The following is a 16,975-nucleotide window of genomic DNA, read 5'->3' on the forward strand; positions in this document are numbered from 1 at the left end:
ACTTTTCCAAAATCCCTCCTCCCTCTTATATTTTTGGTAAAAATAAAATAATTTTAGATATAAATTTAAATCTCCTAGATTTTTATTAAAAACATGTAACACATTTATTTAGATGACTAATGCATTGTTATTAATTGTTTCCTCTAATTACTTTTATATCATAAATAATTCACTAATTCAAAGTGTATTTAATGTATTTTATAAAAATAGAAAATTTTATATATCATTAATGGACTATTTTTCTCTAGTAACTCTTATACCATAATAGCATATCCTAGAAATATATAAGAAAATATTTTTAATAAAAAAATTCTTTTAATTTTAGAAAATCACAGATATGGACATTATTTTTTCCCTTTTTAGAAGAAACGAGAAATTTTTTTAAATTTTATTTTATGAAAGAAAGAAGAAATGTTAATTTCATGGTTAGGAGTAAAAAATCTTAGTTTATATATATATATATATATATTGATTGTTGCATGGTACGCCATTCATCATTTGACTCTGTTGAGGATTCCTTCAGATCAACACTACCAAGATCTCCATCTCCTTCTTCATATTCAATCACTACAGCAAAGTAGAATGGGTTTGACCCTTGATCCACATGGAATGTTATGGTTTTTCCTGAATAATCACATGCCACACTGCCAAACATAAAGAAATTTAGTTAGGCCTGTCTGATTATAATTTTTCCGCTACATGGAACTGCTATTAGAGGAGTTTTGCCTAATTAAAGTAATTTGGTTTCCCAAAATCTTTATCAAGGTGTTCTTTTATTACCAAGTTTCCTATTAAAAACAAAAAAGGCCGCCCATTAAGTCAAATATTCCGAGTAATGTTTTTGAGCACGGCGATTCACGTAATTCTAGTGTTTAGTCTTCTTGTAATACTCAATCCATAGTTATATAGTTGATGATTCCTTTTGTCTTTTGTTTAGTCCTTTTGTTCATGTTCGGATTGTATTTGTTTGCAGTTTTCTGCATGTTATAACTTGTACAGATGCTCTTTTTTGTTTGTTGGTTTGAATATAAAATATATGTCCATTAAAAAAAAGAAAAAGAGTGTGACAAAAAAGTGTAAGTTGGTGTTGATTTACTGAATTAATAAACACATGTCATCCTAATTAATTTACAAATATATTAATGTTCAAAAAGTTCTGAACTTGTACACTTTTTTAACCTATTTATTACAAAGTGCCTATTAAATAATGTTAAAGAAACTAAAAGGTTTTGTTCTTTTGGGTCAAAAAACAAGAAGCAAAATAAAATAACATAACATTTGCAAGAATAGGGAAAACGTATATGGTTGAGGAGTGAAGTGTTTTACCGTGCATAACTAATTTCCAACACTCCTGCGTCACGAAGCTTGTCTTCTTGACCAGGAAGTGCCATGGCACCAAATGCAGTCCCACTTAGGTCGAAATGTGCAGCATCGGATGCGCATGGTCCTCCGGGGCAAAAATCTGTTATGACCACTCTTACTGGTTTTCCCGAACAAGATGAGTGTTTGCTACATTTAACCTAGTAATTTATAAACAATCTTTGTATTATATATCCAAACATACCATAAACAAGAAAAAGAAAAAAACAACTATTTAAAAGAATTTTTATCATGCTAAACTTTATTGTGTACATTAATAGAACTATGCAATAATATAAATAGCAATTAATTTGATTTTTTTTTTCCTCTTTTTGAAGTATGTAACTCTTTGAAATATAAATAGAAAAAGCATGATTGCTTTTACTACTAAATATAGAAGAAAAAAAAAGGTGATAATATTAGAAAAAGAAAGAAAGACATTGGCCAACAGTTTGTGAATTATACTAGTAATATTGGAAAAAGAATTCAAAGAAGTTGAACAAGACAAAGTAACTAACGGCCGACCATGGGCTCCTAGTCTATTGATTGAAAATTTAGAATAGTTTTTTGACAATATTGCTTATCTTATTTGTAGCCTTATTGAGAATAGAATAATAGCGCAGTGGAAAGGAAGCCACATAGGGGGAGGAAAAAGGTAAGTATAATAAGGAATATGTATTGTGAATAAATAAGTCAAGACAAGACTCATCCAAAAAGAAAAGAGAGAGGGTGACAAAGAAAAGAGCAATTTATAGGGAAACTTGGTCAATCATTCTTGTTCCAAATTTCATCATTTAACTTCAGTTCATTGAGTATTCCATGGGTCCAAAATTTTCTGCCAGGAATTCAGTGTGAAATCAAAACTTGGAATCATAGATAATATCTCGAGTTCAAATCCCACTTTCAGCTCCATTGTAATTATCAAATTATTAAGAACCAAAAACAGTTATTGTTTACTATTAGGAGTGCATTTAAATGCATTTTACTGAATGTTTATTTACTAAAAGCACTGTTAAAAATAAGTTTTAAATATCTTTTTTAATGTGAACTGTGAAGCCTGTCAAGATGAACTAAAATGTCCAAAAAAACTGGGTGTCTTTTTTTTCCTTGCCAAATGTACACTAGGTTTATAGTACCTGATAACAGGCTCCACATTCTTTGCCTGAATTGTAAAGAGAAGGGCCTATTCCAGTAACCATGGAAGAGAATGGCGGTTGTGACACTGCATTACCATACCCACAAGACCCTCCTGCATGCATAAATATATTTTATTAGTACACTATACAAAGAGTACAGTTCACTCTCTCTCTCTCTCTCTCTCTATATATATATATTACCATCGCTTCCTGCACCATCGCGGCTACCATACCAGGTAGCTCCGGCAGATGACCAAGAGGTTCCAGTCGTTGACAACCTGTGGTATTTTGGATTGAAGCATAAACACAGCTCAAAGAAGAAAAAGAAAACTAGTATATTGGAAAGGGATAAACCATGAAGTACTGTGGCCATAGCTAGCTACACTCTCACTCTCACCAGCTAGTATCTACTATGTGTTTTGCAAGTCCCTAATGCACTACTATTGGTTACTTTGGGTTATGATTTTTGATAAGAGTCTGCCAGTATTTATAGAGGAAAAATGCTTGCACTTTTTCTCCCAACCCACGTTCAACATTCATTTTTTTCCCCCTATTTTAATAATAGTTTTATAAGACCTCAACTCACGTTAGTGTTAGAATGAGGGGCGGAGTGATGGAGGTTAGGGGGGCATGGCCCTTGACTTTTCCAAAATCCCTCCTCCCTCTTATATTTTTGGTAAAAATAAAATAATTTTAGATATAAATTTAAATCTCCTAGATTTTTATTAAAAACATGTAACACATTTATTTAGATGACTAATGCATTGTTATTAATTGTTTCCTCTAATTACTTTTATATCATAAATAATTCACTAATTCAAAGTGTATTTAATGTATTTTATAAAAATAGAAAATTTTATATATCATTAATGGACTATTTTTCTCTAGTAACTCTTATACCATAATAGCATATCCTAGAAATATATAAGAAAATATTTTTAATAAAAAAATTCTTTTAATTTTAGAAAATCACAGATATGGACATTATTTTTTCCCTTTTTTAGTTTATATATATATATATATATATAGTTTGGCCCAATTTTTTTAAAAAAAAAAAAAATTCTAGCTCCGCCACTAGTTAAAATATCAAAAATTAAAAAAAGAAAAAAGAAAAAAAAAGGCATGAATAGAAAATGAGAAAGTAAAAGGATTAATGTAATTTAACTTGACGGCCTACGTACACATAAAACAGGATAAAACTTCGACATCTTTGTTATATTATATTATGTGTTAGATTAATAAATTATACCTAATATATACTAATTCTAAAAGCATGATAACTCAATCAAATTTCGATGTCTTTGTTATATTAAATGAATAATGTTACAGCTACAAACTATTTTATAATATTTTTACAAACTTTTGATGTAGTCAACCTTTTATTAGTTTTCATTTAGACTCATCATTAATATCATTTCTTTTTATTTGCCAATAATTACTCACCACATCAGCAGTTTGAAAAATATTTTGTAAAATAGTTTGTATTTCTAGCATTATTAATATTAAATTGTGTGTTAATTAGATTAATAAATTATGCTTAATATATAGGAATTCTAAAAGCACGATATAACTCATAATATTACATTAGTGATATATAAAATTTAATCTGGTAACTCTAAAGGTACAGTCTCAAAGAACATGGATTTCTTAGGATTTGGTTTACCTCTAGTACTTTTTTAACTTAGGATTTGACTTACTTCTAATATTTTTTTAACTTGGACATGTCCTTTTGTTTTAAATATACAATGACAAGTGGTAGTGAATTTTAATCCCCACTTTTTATTTAGTTAGTAAGTGATGTGTTAGTCTCTTATTAAAATAAAAATGAGATTTCTTTTTAAAAAGTATTAGAGGTAAGCCAAACCTGATTTCTTATTATATATATATATATATTTTACATAAACATGCATCTATATACAACAAGAGATTAAAGTATATAAGGATGTAGTGTAAGACTCATGTTTTACCTTTCCAATCCCAACACGCCACATCATTTTATCACATATTTAAAAATTAACACAATCACACCTAATCAATTCTAATACCCATATATAAATCCAACCAATTTGAGAGTTTATTAAGATATTATTAGGCGTGATAAGATGTATTGAATTTTAAGTAAAATGTTGATATAACAATATTTTATTTGATAGTGTAAAACTCATATTTTACGCTCACTCATTATCATCAAATTTAGACTCATATAACAAAAGAGACATGAGAAAGGAAAGCTAAGACAAGTTAAGAAGAAATCAAGTACAAGTATTATATGCATATGTGCTTAGCTTTTATGGTGAAAGTTAGATGTAAAAGAAAGTTGTTATATTTTTTTGAGAAAGAAGATAGTTGTTATATTAGGTGGCATGAATAAATAGTTACAAAAGTGCATGATGGTAAAAGCACAGTAACTAGTATTACAAAATTAACCTAGCTAACCCATACTCATAGTATTCTAAAATTGCATTATATATCTACGTATTGATAATAATATCCTATAATATATTCTTACCATTGGTATTCATGTGTCTGAGATAAATGAATTACATAAGATTGTAACAATGCTATAAACCATTAGATGCTTAATCTCCATTATATTTTTTTTAAGATTTTTTTTTTTTTGTGAATAAATAGTAAAGAAAAAAAAAAGTTACATACGTTTTATTAAGCATCAATGTAAAATTTTCCTTAAAAAAAAGTATCAATGTAAATGATCTTAAATTGGTAATATATTTATTCCGGTTAAATAAAAACAAAAAAGACAAATTACAACTTACTCACATATGGTTTGCTTAAATTTAAGTTGCCTACTTGTAATTTAAAATTTGACATTTTACCTACCTAAGGTTTGACCAAAATTTAAGTTACTTATATGTGGTTTGAAATTCCATGATGCAAGTATTCCGATAAATAGATTTTTTTTTTTTTATCTTATTTGATCTTGTATTTTATATTTTTTGTGTTTTTGAAAGAAAGAGACATAAAAGTGCAGTAAAATTACATATTTAGTTATATTTTTAATAGAGGTAGGTTATAAAAATTTAACTAAGCTAACCTTTGTTAAATTTCAAACCACATGTAAGCAACTTAAATTTAGGCTAAATTATAAGTGGGTAAATTGTAATTTGCCCAAACAAAAACAATAATAGTAAAATCTAAGGAAAATGAAAATATGAAATTCAGAATAGAACTATCACCTCCCACTTTTTGGAGAAATTATAAGATTTTCATGGTTGACAAGTAATATTGTCTACTATTCCAGTGAAAGACTCCCATCTTTTTAAAATTGGTGAGTCAAAAAAAATTTTTAAACAAAAACTATTTATTAACTCAGCAATTTTAAATAAATGAGAGTTTTTTAGTGAAATAGTGAACAAGTGATACGGTTCACCATAAAAACAATGTAATTTCTCAACTTTTTGACATTGTATCTTTAATTTAACAAGAGCGGAATTTGCTCCAAACGTGAAACGCCATTGGTTATTGTATCAGGAACTTTGACGTATTTGAGTCACATGACTCATAATTATGGCTTGAAATGTGGAGTTGTACCTACGTCCAAACTTTCAAACAATAATTTCTCTCAAATCTTCAAAATGCAAACTTGTCCAAGATGCCAAATTTTCGAGACGGCATTTTTTGGCTGCTCTCTCTCTCTCTCTCTCTCTCTTTTTGGTGCGTGTAAGTGATGAGCTTGGACATATTGTTGCTTAATAAACCTTTAAAATAATAGATTAAAAAAAAAAAAAAAAAAACTCCCTCAAAAAGCCGAACCCCAGGCCCAAAAGACACCTAAGCTGACCCCACTTGTCCGTCCCATCAGAGGCCTTATCGGTACTCAAGTGGTTCACTCTGATCAACGTTATCCTGCCAAGGGGTTACCTCCCCATTAATGCGGCCAGGGGGGGTTAGTTGAATGCATTAAATGTGAGAGTGACAGCTTACTTTGGGGTTAGTCTCTCCCCAAAATTACCTTCGTCAAGCCGAGGATAAGGTGGTCCTCGGTGTGGATTGGGAAGGAAAGGCTTTCCCTCACCTTGGCTCTGAATAGCCTGTGCTCCTCGGCCTGGGCCTTGGGCCTGCTACATGATGGGCCGAAGCTATCAGGCCCATGGGCCCCACAATACCTAATATATACTAATTCTAAAAGCATGATAACTCAATCAAATGTCGATGTCTTTGTTATATTAAATGAATAATGTTACAATTACAAACTATTTTATAATATTTTTACAAACTTTTGATGTAGTCAACCTTTTATTGGTTTTCATTTAGGCCCATCATTAATATCATTTCTTTTTATTTACCAATAATTACTCACCACATCAGCAGTTTGAAAAATATTTTGTAAAATAGTTTGTATTTCTAACATTATTAATATTAAATTGTGTGTTAATTAGATTAATAAATTATGCTTAATATATAGGAATTCTAAAAGCACAATATAACTCATAATATTACATTAGTGATATATAAAATTTAATCTGGTAACTCTAAAGGTACAGTCTCAAAGAACATGGATTTCTTAGGATTTGGTTTACTTCTAGTACTTTTTTAACTTAAGATTTGACTTACTTCTAATATTTTTTTAACTTGGACATGTCCTTTTGTTTTAAATATACAATGACAAGTGGTAGTGGATTTTAATCCCCACTTTTTATTTAGTTAGTAAGTGATGTGTTAGTCTCTTATTAAAATAAAAATGAGATTTCTTTTTAAAAAGTATTAGAGGTAAGCCAAACCTGATTTCTTATTATATATATATATATATTTACATAAACATGCATCTATATACAACAAGAGATTAAAGTATATAAGGATCTAGTGTAAGATTCATATTTTACTCCTCCAATCCCAACACGCCACATTATTTTATCACATATTTAAAAATTAACACAATCACACCTAATCAATTCTAATACCCATATATAAATCCAACCAATTTGAGAGTTTATTGAGATATTATTAGGCGTGATAAGATGTATTGAATTTTAAGTAAAATGTTGATATAACAATATTTTATTTGATAGTGTAAAACTCATATTTTACACTCCCTCATTATCATCAAATTTAGACTCATATAACAAAAGAGACATGAGAAAGGAAAGCTAAGACAAGTTAAGAAGAAATCAAGCACAAGTATTATATGCATATGTGTTTAGCTTTTATGGTGAAAGTTAGATATAAAAGAAAGTTGTTATATTTTTTTGAGAAAGAAGATAGTTGTTATATTAGGTGGCATGAATAAATAGTTACAAAAGTGCATGATGGTAAAAGCACAGTAACTTGTATTACAAAATTAACCTAGCTAACCCATACTCATAGTATTCTAAAATTGCATTATATATCTACGTATTGATAATAATATCCTATAATATATTCTTACCATTGGTATTCATGTGTCTGAGATAAATGAATTACATAAGATTGTAACAATGCTATAAACGATTAGATGCTTAATCTCCATTATATTTCTTTTTTAAGATTTTTTTTTTTTTTTTTTTGTGAATAAATAGTAAAGAAAAAAAAAAGTTACATACGTTTTATTAAGCATCAATGTAAAATTTTCCTTAAAAAAAGTATCAATGTAAATGATCTTAAATTGTTAATATATTTATTCTGGTTAAATAAAAACAAAAAAAAAAAAATTACAACTTACTCACATATGGTTTGCTTAAATTTAAGTTGCCTACTTGTAATTTAAAATTTGACATTTTACTTACCTAAAGTTTGACCAAAATTTAAGTTACTTATATGTGGTTTGAAATTCCATGATGCAAGTATTCCGATAAATAGATTTTTTTTTTTTAATCTTATTTGATATTGTATTTTATATTTTTTGTGTTTATGAAAGAAAGAGACATAAAAGTGCAGTAAAATTACATATTTAGTTATATTTTAACAGAGGTAGGTTATAAAAATCTAACTAAGCTAACCTTAAGTAAAGTGTTAAATTTCAAATCACATGTAAGCAACTTAAATTTAGGCTAAATTATAAGTGGGTAAATTGTAATTTGCCCAAACAAAAACAATAATAGTAAAATCTGAGGAAAATGAAAATATGAAATTCAAAATAGAACTATCACCTCCCACTTTTTGGAGAAATTATAAGATTTTCATGATTGACAAGTAATATTGTCTACTATTCCAGTAAAAGACTCCTACCTTTTTAAAATTGGTGAGTCAAAAATTTTTTTTAAACAAAAACTATTTATTGACTCAGCAATTTTAAATAAATGAGAGTTTTTTAGTAGAATAGTGAACAAATGATATGGTCCACCATAAAAACAATATAATTTCTCCGCTTTTTGACATTGTGGGTTCGTTTGGATTCAGCTGAAAACTGAAAACTGAAAACTGAAAATACTGTAGTAAAATAATTTTAAAATGTGTGAATAGTGCTGTGGGACCCATTTTTAATGAAAAATTTGATAAAAATTGAGAATTGTAGGACCCGCGAACAGTGCCAGTGTACTGTTCACTGGCTGAAAGTCAAATAATGCGGCTACTGTTCAACGAACAGTAGCCGCACTACACCTGAAATGCTTGAAAAAAAAAAGAAAAAAAAAAGAAAAAAAAAAAAGAAGACGCGCTTTCATCAAAACGCAGGCGCTAGACACCGAATCCAAACGGCCTCTGTATCTTTAATTTAACGAGAGCGGAATTTGCTCCAAACGTGAAACGCCATTGGTTATTGTATTAGGAACTTTGACGTATTTGAGTCACATGACTCATAATTATGGCTTGAAATGTGGAGTTGTACCTACGTCCAAACTTTCAAACAATAATTTCTCTCAAATCTTCAAAATGCAAACTTGTCCAAGATGCCAAATTTCAGAGACGGCATTTTTTGGCTGCTCTCTCTCTCTCTCTCTTTTTGGTGTGTGTATGTGATGAGCTTGGACATATTGTCGCTTAATAAACCTTTAAAATAATAGATTAAAAAAAAAATAATAATAAAAAAAAAAAAACTCCCTCAAAAAGCCGAACCCCAGGCCCAAAAGACACCTAAGCTGACCCCACTGATGCAATATAGAGCCAAGTTTTCTTGACTATTTTGCATGGCTTGGATAAATCATGTTTCGCTCAATTCAATCATAGGGGACAAAAGTTTGGCTTTCAAACAAATTTAGAGTTTTTTTTTTTTTTTTCAACCTGTTATATGATAATTTATAAAACTATTTTAGTATATTATTTAAATAAGTCACATGACTTATTAAAATAATTATACAATTAAAATTACACATAAAAAGTCTTTTCAATCGTCATATAGTATGTTGACGTAAGATGACTCTAAATTAGTGTAGGAGGAAACTTTTTAATTTTTTATAAATTTTTTATTATCTTATCAGATATTGTGTCCCAAGCTCTTCACCCCAAAAAAGTACTTTGTCGGTAGAGTAAGGGTCCAGAGGCTTATCCTTGATTAGAAGTTAGAACATTCGATTTTTTGACTATATTAAAACAATTTCCATGGATGCTGCCGTTGATGGCGGTTATTGGTCGTTAAATCGCTTGAGATTTTCGCAAATTACTCGCACATGGAATGGGGATAATAGAATTTGAATATCAAGGTCCCCTCAATCACGAAATTAATTTATTGCCCGTGTTTTATTATCTTATCAGATATTGTGTCCCAAGCTCTTCACCCCAAAAAAGTACTTTGTCGGTAGAGTAAGGGTCCAGAGGCTTATCCTTGATTAGAAGTTAGAACATTCGATTTTTTGACTATATTAAAACAATTTCCATGGATGCTGCCGTTGATGGCGGTTATTGGTCGTTAAATCGCTTGAGATTTTCGCAAATTACTCGCACATGGAATGGGGATAATAGAATTTGAATATCAAGGTCCCCTCAATCACGAAATTAATTTATTGCCCGTGAGGTTGATGGGATTGATATTATATTTGCTAATTTTGAAGATCATGTTTCTACGGTTGTGGTTTCAGTTGGGTAGGCATAATTCAACTGTAACACGCATATTGATACTATGATTTTTGGAATTATTCACAGAAACCCTAGTGTCAGAAGCATTTGAAGGATCTCATTGAGAATGATATGTTACCCACCATATCTATCATTTTCTTAAGCTTACCTTTATTTCTTGCGCCCTCCAAACAAATTAATTATATAATAATAGTTTGTAATCCATGAAATTTACACGAAAGTTAACGTAATAAGATTTTTTCTCGATATTATTATTATTATTATTATTATTATTATTATTATTTATTGTTTAGTTATCAACAGTCATTTATTATAATTATGTTTGTATATGAAACTATATATTATATAATTAAAAGAAAATATGATGTGTTAAAATTTTAATGGAAAGTTTAAATATAGAATGAAATTCCAAAAGTCAAACATCTTTAGTCCTGTCTCTATATATATATATATATATATTCAATAATTCTAAGTTATCTAAAATTATCGTAGGTCTCAGTTAGTATAACTAGTAAAATCTTTGATAGTTGAATAAGAGATTCAGAGCTCAGTCCTTACATACACAAAAAACTAACTAGTGTTTTGGTTTGATAATAAAAGAGCTATTATCAAAAATAGACATCATAAATTAAAACTCTCTGAATAAAAAGTTATCTAAAATTATCAAGAAGAATTTTCCTAGCGACTTTAAAGTGTTAACTAGAAAATTTAAACTTAGAATCTCATGAACCATGCATATGAGCTATAGGAATCACTGGACTAACCTCTTAAAAAAATTTCTTAAAAAAAGAAAAGAAAAAAATAATCAATATTTTACATAATCAAAATGAAAATTTTGTGTAGCATACTCTGGTGCTCTCTCTCTCTCTCTCTCATTTATGGATTCTTTGTATGGACATCAAAGAAGAGAGCCAATACAAAATTAGAAAAACTTAGGACAAGTTACATGCATAGGACTTGAGGCATTAATGAAGCTAGGGATGACAAAATTTTCCCACCACAATCCAACCATCAATGTCTTGCCCAGTATGGATTTTGCCTACATCAAAGAGGGAATAAGGAGAGGACAAAATTTGCCTGCCTCATCCTGTCTCATCCCACCCCATCTCAAATGTGTGTGTTTACACGCACTATTGATCTCCAAAACTCTCATTTCTTGCTTGTACTATTCTTAGAGTTGCCATCCCCCTTCTATCTCATCTTTCTTACTCTCATAAGTGTTGAGGTCATTTCATGGGGATGGCAAAATGCCTTCGCCGTGCCCCACCTAAACCTACCCTACCTTGTGCAAGTTTTCCTTACCCCAAGATGAAGGCAAGTCGCCCGTGATTGAATCACTGTCTTACTATACTTAATGCCCAACCTAATGTGGATATGGATGCAATGATTGTGGTTTTGGGGGATTTAGGCTGGTTTAGGTGGTGTGATGGGCATGAAGTTTATTTGGGGGATTTGAGTAGGTCAGATTATAAGTTTTGGAAATGGGATGGTGTTTCATGCTAGTGACTTGGTTTGGTGGGGGTTTAGCTGTAGAGCTCAACCAGTAGCTATCAGTTGGTGTTTGGATGAAGTGGAGCTACCAATTTGAGTGTGTTTTTTTCCCCCCCAATAAAAATAAAAAATAAATTGTTTTTTTTTTTGGGAGAATAAGGAGTGGTGTTTTTAAGTATCAACAATATTACATATACAAAAAATTTCTTAATATTTTTTACAACGTGCTAAGGTGTAAATTGTAATTAGTACAACACTTTTATATAGGATCACCACTTTCATCACTTTTACTGTGCATCATTAACAAATTACCACCTTAACAATTTAAAAATTTTTTGTAAAATTTGTTGTGTCTTTAGACTTATTATTTGAATATTGAATTATGATTTGGCAAATCAAGGATTATGAATTTGGGGGTTTGATAACGATGATGACAGATGGAGTTCGTTGTTTTGTTTAGGGCATTTTTCTAGCTACCAAGAAAATCTAAGACAAAAGAGGATGTAAAAAAAAAAAAAAAAAAAAGACGTTAATGAAACAGGAAAAAAATAGAAATGTGGCTATTTTATGCTAGCAAACTTTATGGTGTGGTGTGGCTATATCATACGGCCTCGTCTAGGACCAGATCATTTTCTATAATTTTTATTACTATTTGTTGGAGTGATTGATTATGAGTGGTAAACAATTATTTGCACATAAACATTTTTTTTTATTACTCACAATTAATCATATCGGAGTTATGGCACAAAAATTGTGTCCACACTTTCTCTTTCATACCATGTAGGTTGATGAACTGTTCATTTTATCTTGCCTAAATATCTTTTTATCGTGCTTGAGTGAAGCATTTCATTAGCCATATCAATATTTTGAATATTTTCCGTGAGTCAATGATAGTAAGGATAAGTCATAAGATTCAAACATGTTCAAAAATACCAATAACTAAAACGATATTATTCATTTTAGAATAAAAATGAAATAAGTACTAAAAATATATTAAGGATGGAGGAGTAATTTTTGCCATTGGAGAATCCAACGTGCCCATTGCACATTTGACATCCTTTGTTTTTTATAAGCTCAAGAGCTCCATTTAATCAGTCTTAATTAGTGCATTTTGCCAATGGAGAACCCATCGTCACAACGTGACATTTTCCTTTTTTTTTTTTTTCTTTTTTTTTTCTCCCTAGAGGTCCCTCATTTTACCTAGCAAAAAAGACTCAAGAGTCAAGAGCTCCGATTAATTAGTTTAAGTTTCAACATTGAGTATAATTTTTTTCTCTCTTTTAAAATACGGCATCTAGTATTTGTTTTTTCTTGTAAAAATATTTGCTTATTTTTTACTTTTTGCTTCACTTGTAGAAATATTTCTATTATTATTGACATTACATATTTAACAATGATGATAAGTTAGTGATTAGGCCTTGTATGTCTTTCCCCATTTATTAAGTATAAGTTTTGAAGTATTTATGAACAAGCAAAGTGGCTGGCTGCAAAGGGATTAGGATTAATGAGTTTTGATGCCCCTTTTTGCAAATTCGAACCCAAAGGCCCATGAGGAAGAAAGGCTAGTAAGTTGCAAGACGTAAAAGCCCAAACGAAGGAAAGTCCAATGAAAAGCAAGGCCCAAAGACCCACCAAGAAGACCAAAGAGCAAAAAAGGTCCAAAGAAAGAAGTGCAAATGAAAGCAATCTACAGCAAAATGCAAATCCGTAGTAGAATACAGCTTTGCCGCAGACTATAGTTCTCTGGCAAAATGGCTTTGGCAGATGAAGATAAATTAGGCCTAAGACCTTTTTGATCCAGTCAACATTATTTGGCCCACAAAAGCCAAATCCTTTTGTATAAAAAAGATAGGCGTGAAAACTGATATGAAGAAGCACAATGAAAAGAAATAAGAAACAACAGGAAGTGTTAGCAGCAGGAATCATGTGAAGGAAAGAAAAGTCAAACCAAAGGAAATGACAAGCGCAGCAGGAAACGCATGAGGAAATAAGACAAAAAACACACAGCAAAACGAAACAGAACTAATTTGCTGTGGCAGAAACGGCATGGGAACGAAAAAAGACAAAAACAAAAGGACCAGAGCACCACCAACCTGTACCCAGCCGATACAAGAGAGGTAGGCTCACGGTCAAAGGGATTCAAAGGGCGCGATTTGGTGGTGGAGGGGGAAAAGGGGTCTATATTTGGTTTTCTGTCGTGACTTCTTTTGAGAATATACCTTACTAGGATGGTATCTTACCCAAAAGAAGTAATAGATGGTTGGGACCATCTGATGCATGCCATAGAGCTAGGTAATGAGGTAGCTCAATCCTTATTTTTGAACCTAGAGGTAGAGGTATACAACACGAACAAACAAAAGGGAATTTTGTCATGCAGCAAACATGTACTGAGCAATGGCAGTGGTCGAGACAACCAATCGGTTGGTGGGTAGTCCTGAAGGGATGCCCACAACAAATCAAAAATAGTTGGTGAAGCCCTCTGGGTAAAAGGGAGAAATCCCATTGAATTAGCTCATTATAAAAGGAAAAGGTAGCCATAGATAAAGGGGGAGACCCAATGGGGGAGGAGGGGGTGGGGGGGGGGGAGCACCTAAGGGGGAAACCCATGGTAAGAGAGTAGTAAGTATCCAAAGAGAGGGACCCAAGAAAAGAAAAGACTAAAAGGGGAAACAACACACTGCAAGAGAGTAGTAAGAAACTAAGAATAAAAAGAACGGAGAGAAAGAAAAAAAGAAAGTGGCAAAAAGAAGAGAGAAAATATGGCAGGAATAGGGGCATCCATCAATAGACTATCTTTTCCCTCCCTCTTAGCAAACCTACTCTTTGAAGTCTCCAAAAGTAATAGCTACTAGCCATTGACCTATTCTCCAAAATGCACAACTTTGATGGCAGAAGCCTATGACAAGGTTGTTCAAGTTTGGGTTTGGGTTCCTTCTTGGTTTACTTATTCTATAGGAAGGTTCAATACTTGATTTCGATTGCAAATATATTTGATTTTTCTTATTATAACTTATATCTGCTGTATTTAGTCATTCTGCTGTAACACGTTTTTATCATGTTTACTGCATTAGTTGTCCTGCTGTGGTATTTTTCCTTGTTGTACTAGTTATTTTGCTATAGTACCTTTTTATTATATTTACCGTGTTAACTATTATACTAGTTAAACCTTTTCTGCCAAAGCTTTCTCCTTTATTTGTTATTACGTGTTTTACTTTTGATACAAACTAATCATTATCCTACCATAAATATATCTACATATACATTGTAGCTTATGTTCTGCCATATATTTTATATATGTATATGTGAATACGTATAGATATATATACTCATATATTTATGTATATATATTTGAGAATATGCTAATCCATTTAAAATAACATTTATTTGATGGGTATTTTTTTTGGGTTTTAGATTTGTTTATGTGTAGGAAGTAGAAAAGTATTTCTACATTAAAAATGAAGAGTAGTCATTCACATTGCATAAGACTTTATTGCATGGTAGAAGACTTTAAAGCATAACAGACATCTTTAATGTACAGCAGACAGCTTTATTGCACAGCAAAAGGCTTTACGGCAGAAAGCTTTACTGTATAGCAGAAAGTTTTACTACACAGTAGACGGTTTTACTACACAATATTAAGTTTTGCTGCATAGTAGAAAAGTCAGACCTGTGGTAGAAATTGGAGAAAAGTTCCTTCTGTAACAAAAATAGAGGATAAGCCCACTTTGCAGCGTCTTCCCTTGGACTTGGACTCAACGTTTGCACATAAAATTTTTCAGATATCATTTTTGAGCAGATTAATTTTCCAACAACAATAATTCTAATAACACAACCTCTAGCACACTCTCTCTCATTAGTCCAGATGGATGAGAGTGAATGAATGAGGAAAAAATGGTAGATACATATAAAAGTGAAAAATAGTTACAATTTATCACATAAGATAATTATGAGAAATGATGCTGCAAAAGTTGCAGTCCTAAATTAACTCCTACAACATGTGAGAAAGATCAATTATTTTTTTTTTTTAAATTGTTATATAATTTTTCACAACCAGCATGCTATGAGTTAGAGTGGTTCTACTACCACAACTTTTTTTGTCACAACTCTACCGTGGTAAATTACAACTAGGCTACAATAACTTTTACATAAACTCTATTGATGCCCATTTTTAGCAAAAGGGCCAAATGGCAGAAGAAGCCCAACAATATGAAAGAGATGGAGAAAGGAAGCAACAAATTAAAGATCATTGGGTTAGAATGGCAGGAATAACGGTCTACATGCCTACAAAATAGTAAAAAGACTCCAAAAAAAGCAAATGGGCCCAAGGAAGCCCCAAAGAATAAATTAGTAAGCCCATGGGAATCATAAGAAATAGAAAGAAAGCAAAAACAGGTTAGAAGAGCCCAAAGAAAGGAATTAGTAAATGGGATTGGTTTAAAGACCAATAAACCCAAAGGTAAAGGATGTGGTAATTGGGCCGAGGAAGCCCAAAAGATTTAGCAAAAGTCCATGGGAATGTAAGAAGTAGGAAAAAATAAAATGGGTCAAGGATGCCCCCAAAAAATGAAATGGGCCGAGGATACCCAAAGAATAAAATGGGCTAGGGAAGCCCAAGATGTTATATGGACTAACCTGGCAGTAATACTGGGTAGTGTAAACTAAAGGAAGAATAACATATGAAACTAGCATGGTAGGCACTTCAACCCGCAAGCCTAGAAGTGGTATAGTAAACAAGGGTAAACAACATTATAGCAAGAACAATGTAGTGCCATGGCAGGAGCACCAGCTAACCCACAAACTAGAAGTGAAAGGAGACTTGGGCCAAATTAAAGAAGAGAAAGCTCACACCCAAGCAATGCTCAATCCAAAGAAAAAAATGAGATGCAAAGAATGAGGACTCATCCATGCCATAAGAGTTAAATAAGGACTAGAATGTGCAGCAGAGTCAAAAAGCCATAGCCATGCATAGTAAACAAGAACAACGAAGAGGAGAAAAAAAAAACAAGAAAAAAAAGGAAATTGAGAGTGAGGAAGAAAATAGGAGT

General features: G+C 31.3%; 1 protein-coding gene across 1 annotated transcript; it reads right to left on the bottom strand.

The window, feature by feature from the left end:
* Positions 1 to 442: 442 nt before the first annotated feature.
* LOC112040037 (expansin-B18) lies at positions 443 to 2,974 on the bottom strand. The gene is made up of 4 exons (XM_024072929.2): positions 2,697 to 2,974; positions 2,496 to 2,608; positions 1,327 to 1,520; positions 443 to 644 (listed from the first exon to the last, which is right to left on the bottom strand). Exons 1-4 carry the CDS (start codon positions 2,866 to 2,868, stop codon positions 443 to 445), a joined length of 681 nt encoding a protein of 226 aa, XP_023928697.2. The 5' UTR covers positions 2,869 to 2,974.
* Between the last annotated feature and the right edge of the window lie 14,001 nt (positions 2,975 to 16,975).

This window comes from Quercus suber, unplaced genomic scaffold (assembly GCF_002906115.3).
Source record: "Quercus suber isolate HL8 unplaced genomic scaffold, Cork oak 2.0 scaffold_38, whole genome shotgun sequence".
In the NCBI taxonomy this organism is placed as follows: Eukaryota; Viridiplantae; Streptophyta; class Magnoliopsida; order Fagales; family Fagaceae; genus Quercus; species Quercus suber.

What these genes read in the sequence shown, in the direction of transcription:
- LOC112040037 (XM_024072929.2), bottom strand. Translation starts at nt 2,868, where the DNA reads ATGGCCACAGTACTTCATGGTTTATCCCTTTCCAATATACTAGTTTTC. An exon ending in CGATGGTGCAGGAAGCGATG is followed by an intron (nt 2,609 to 2,696) that starts GTAATATATATA and finishes TTATGCATGCAG; the next exon opens with GAGGGTCTTGTGGGTATGGT. An exon ending in AATGTGGAGCCTGTTATCAG is followed by an intron (nt 1,521 to 2,495) that starts GTACTATAAACC and finishes ATAAATTACTAG; the next exon opens with GTTAAATGTAGCAAACACTC.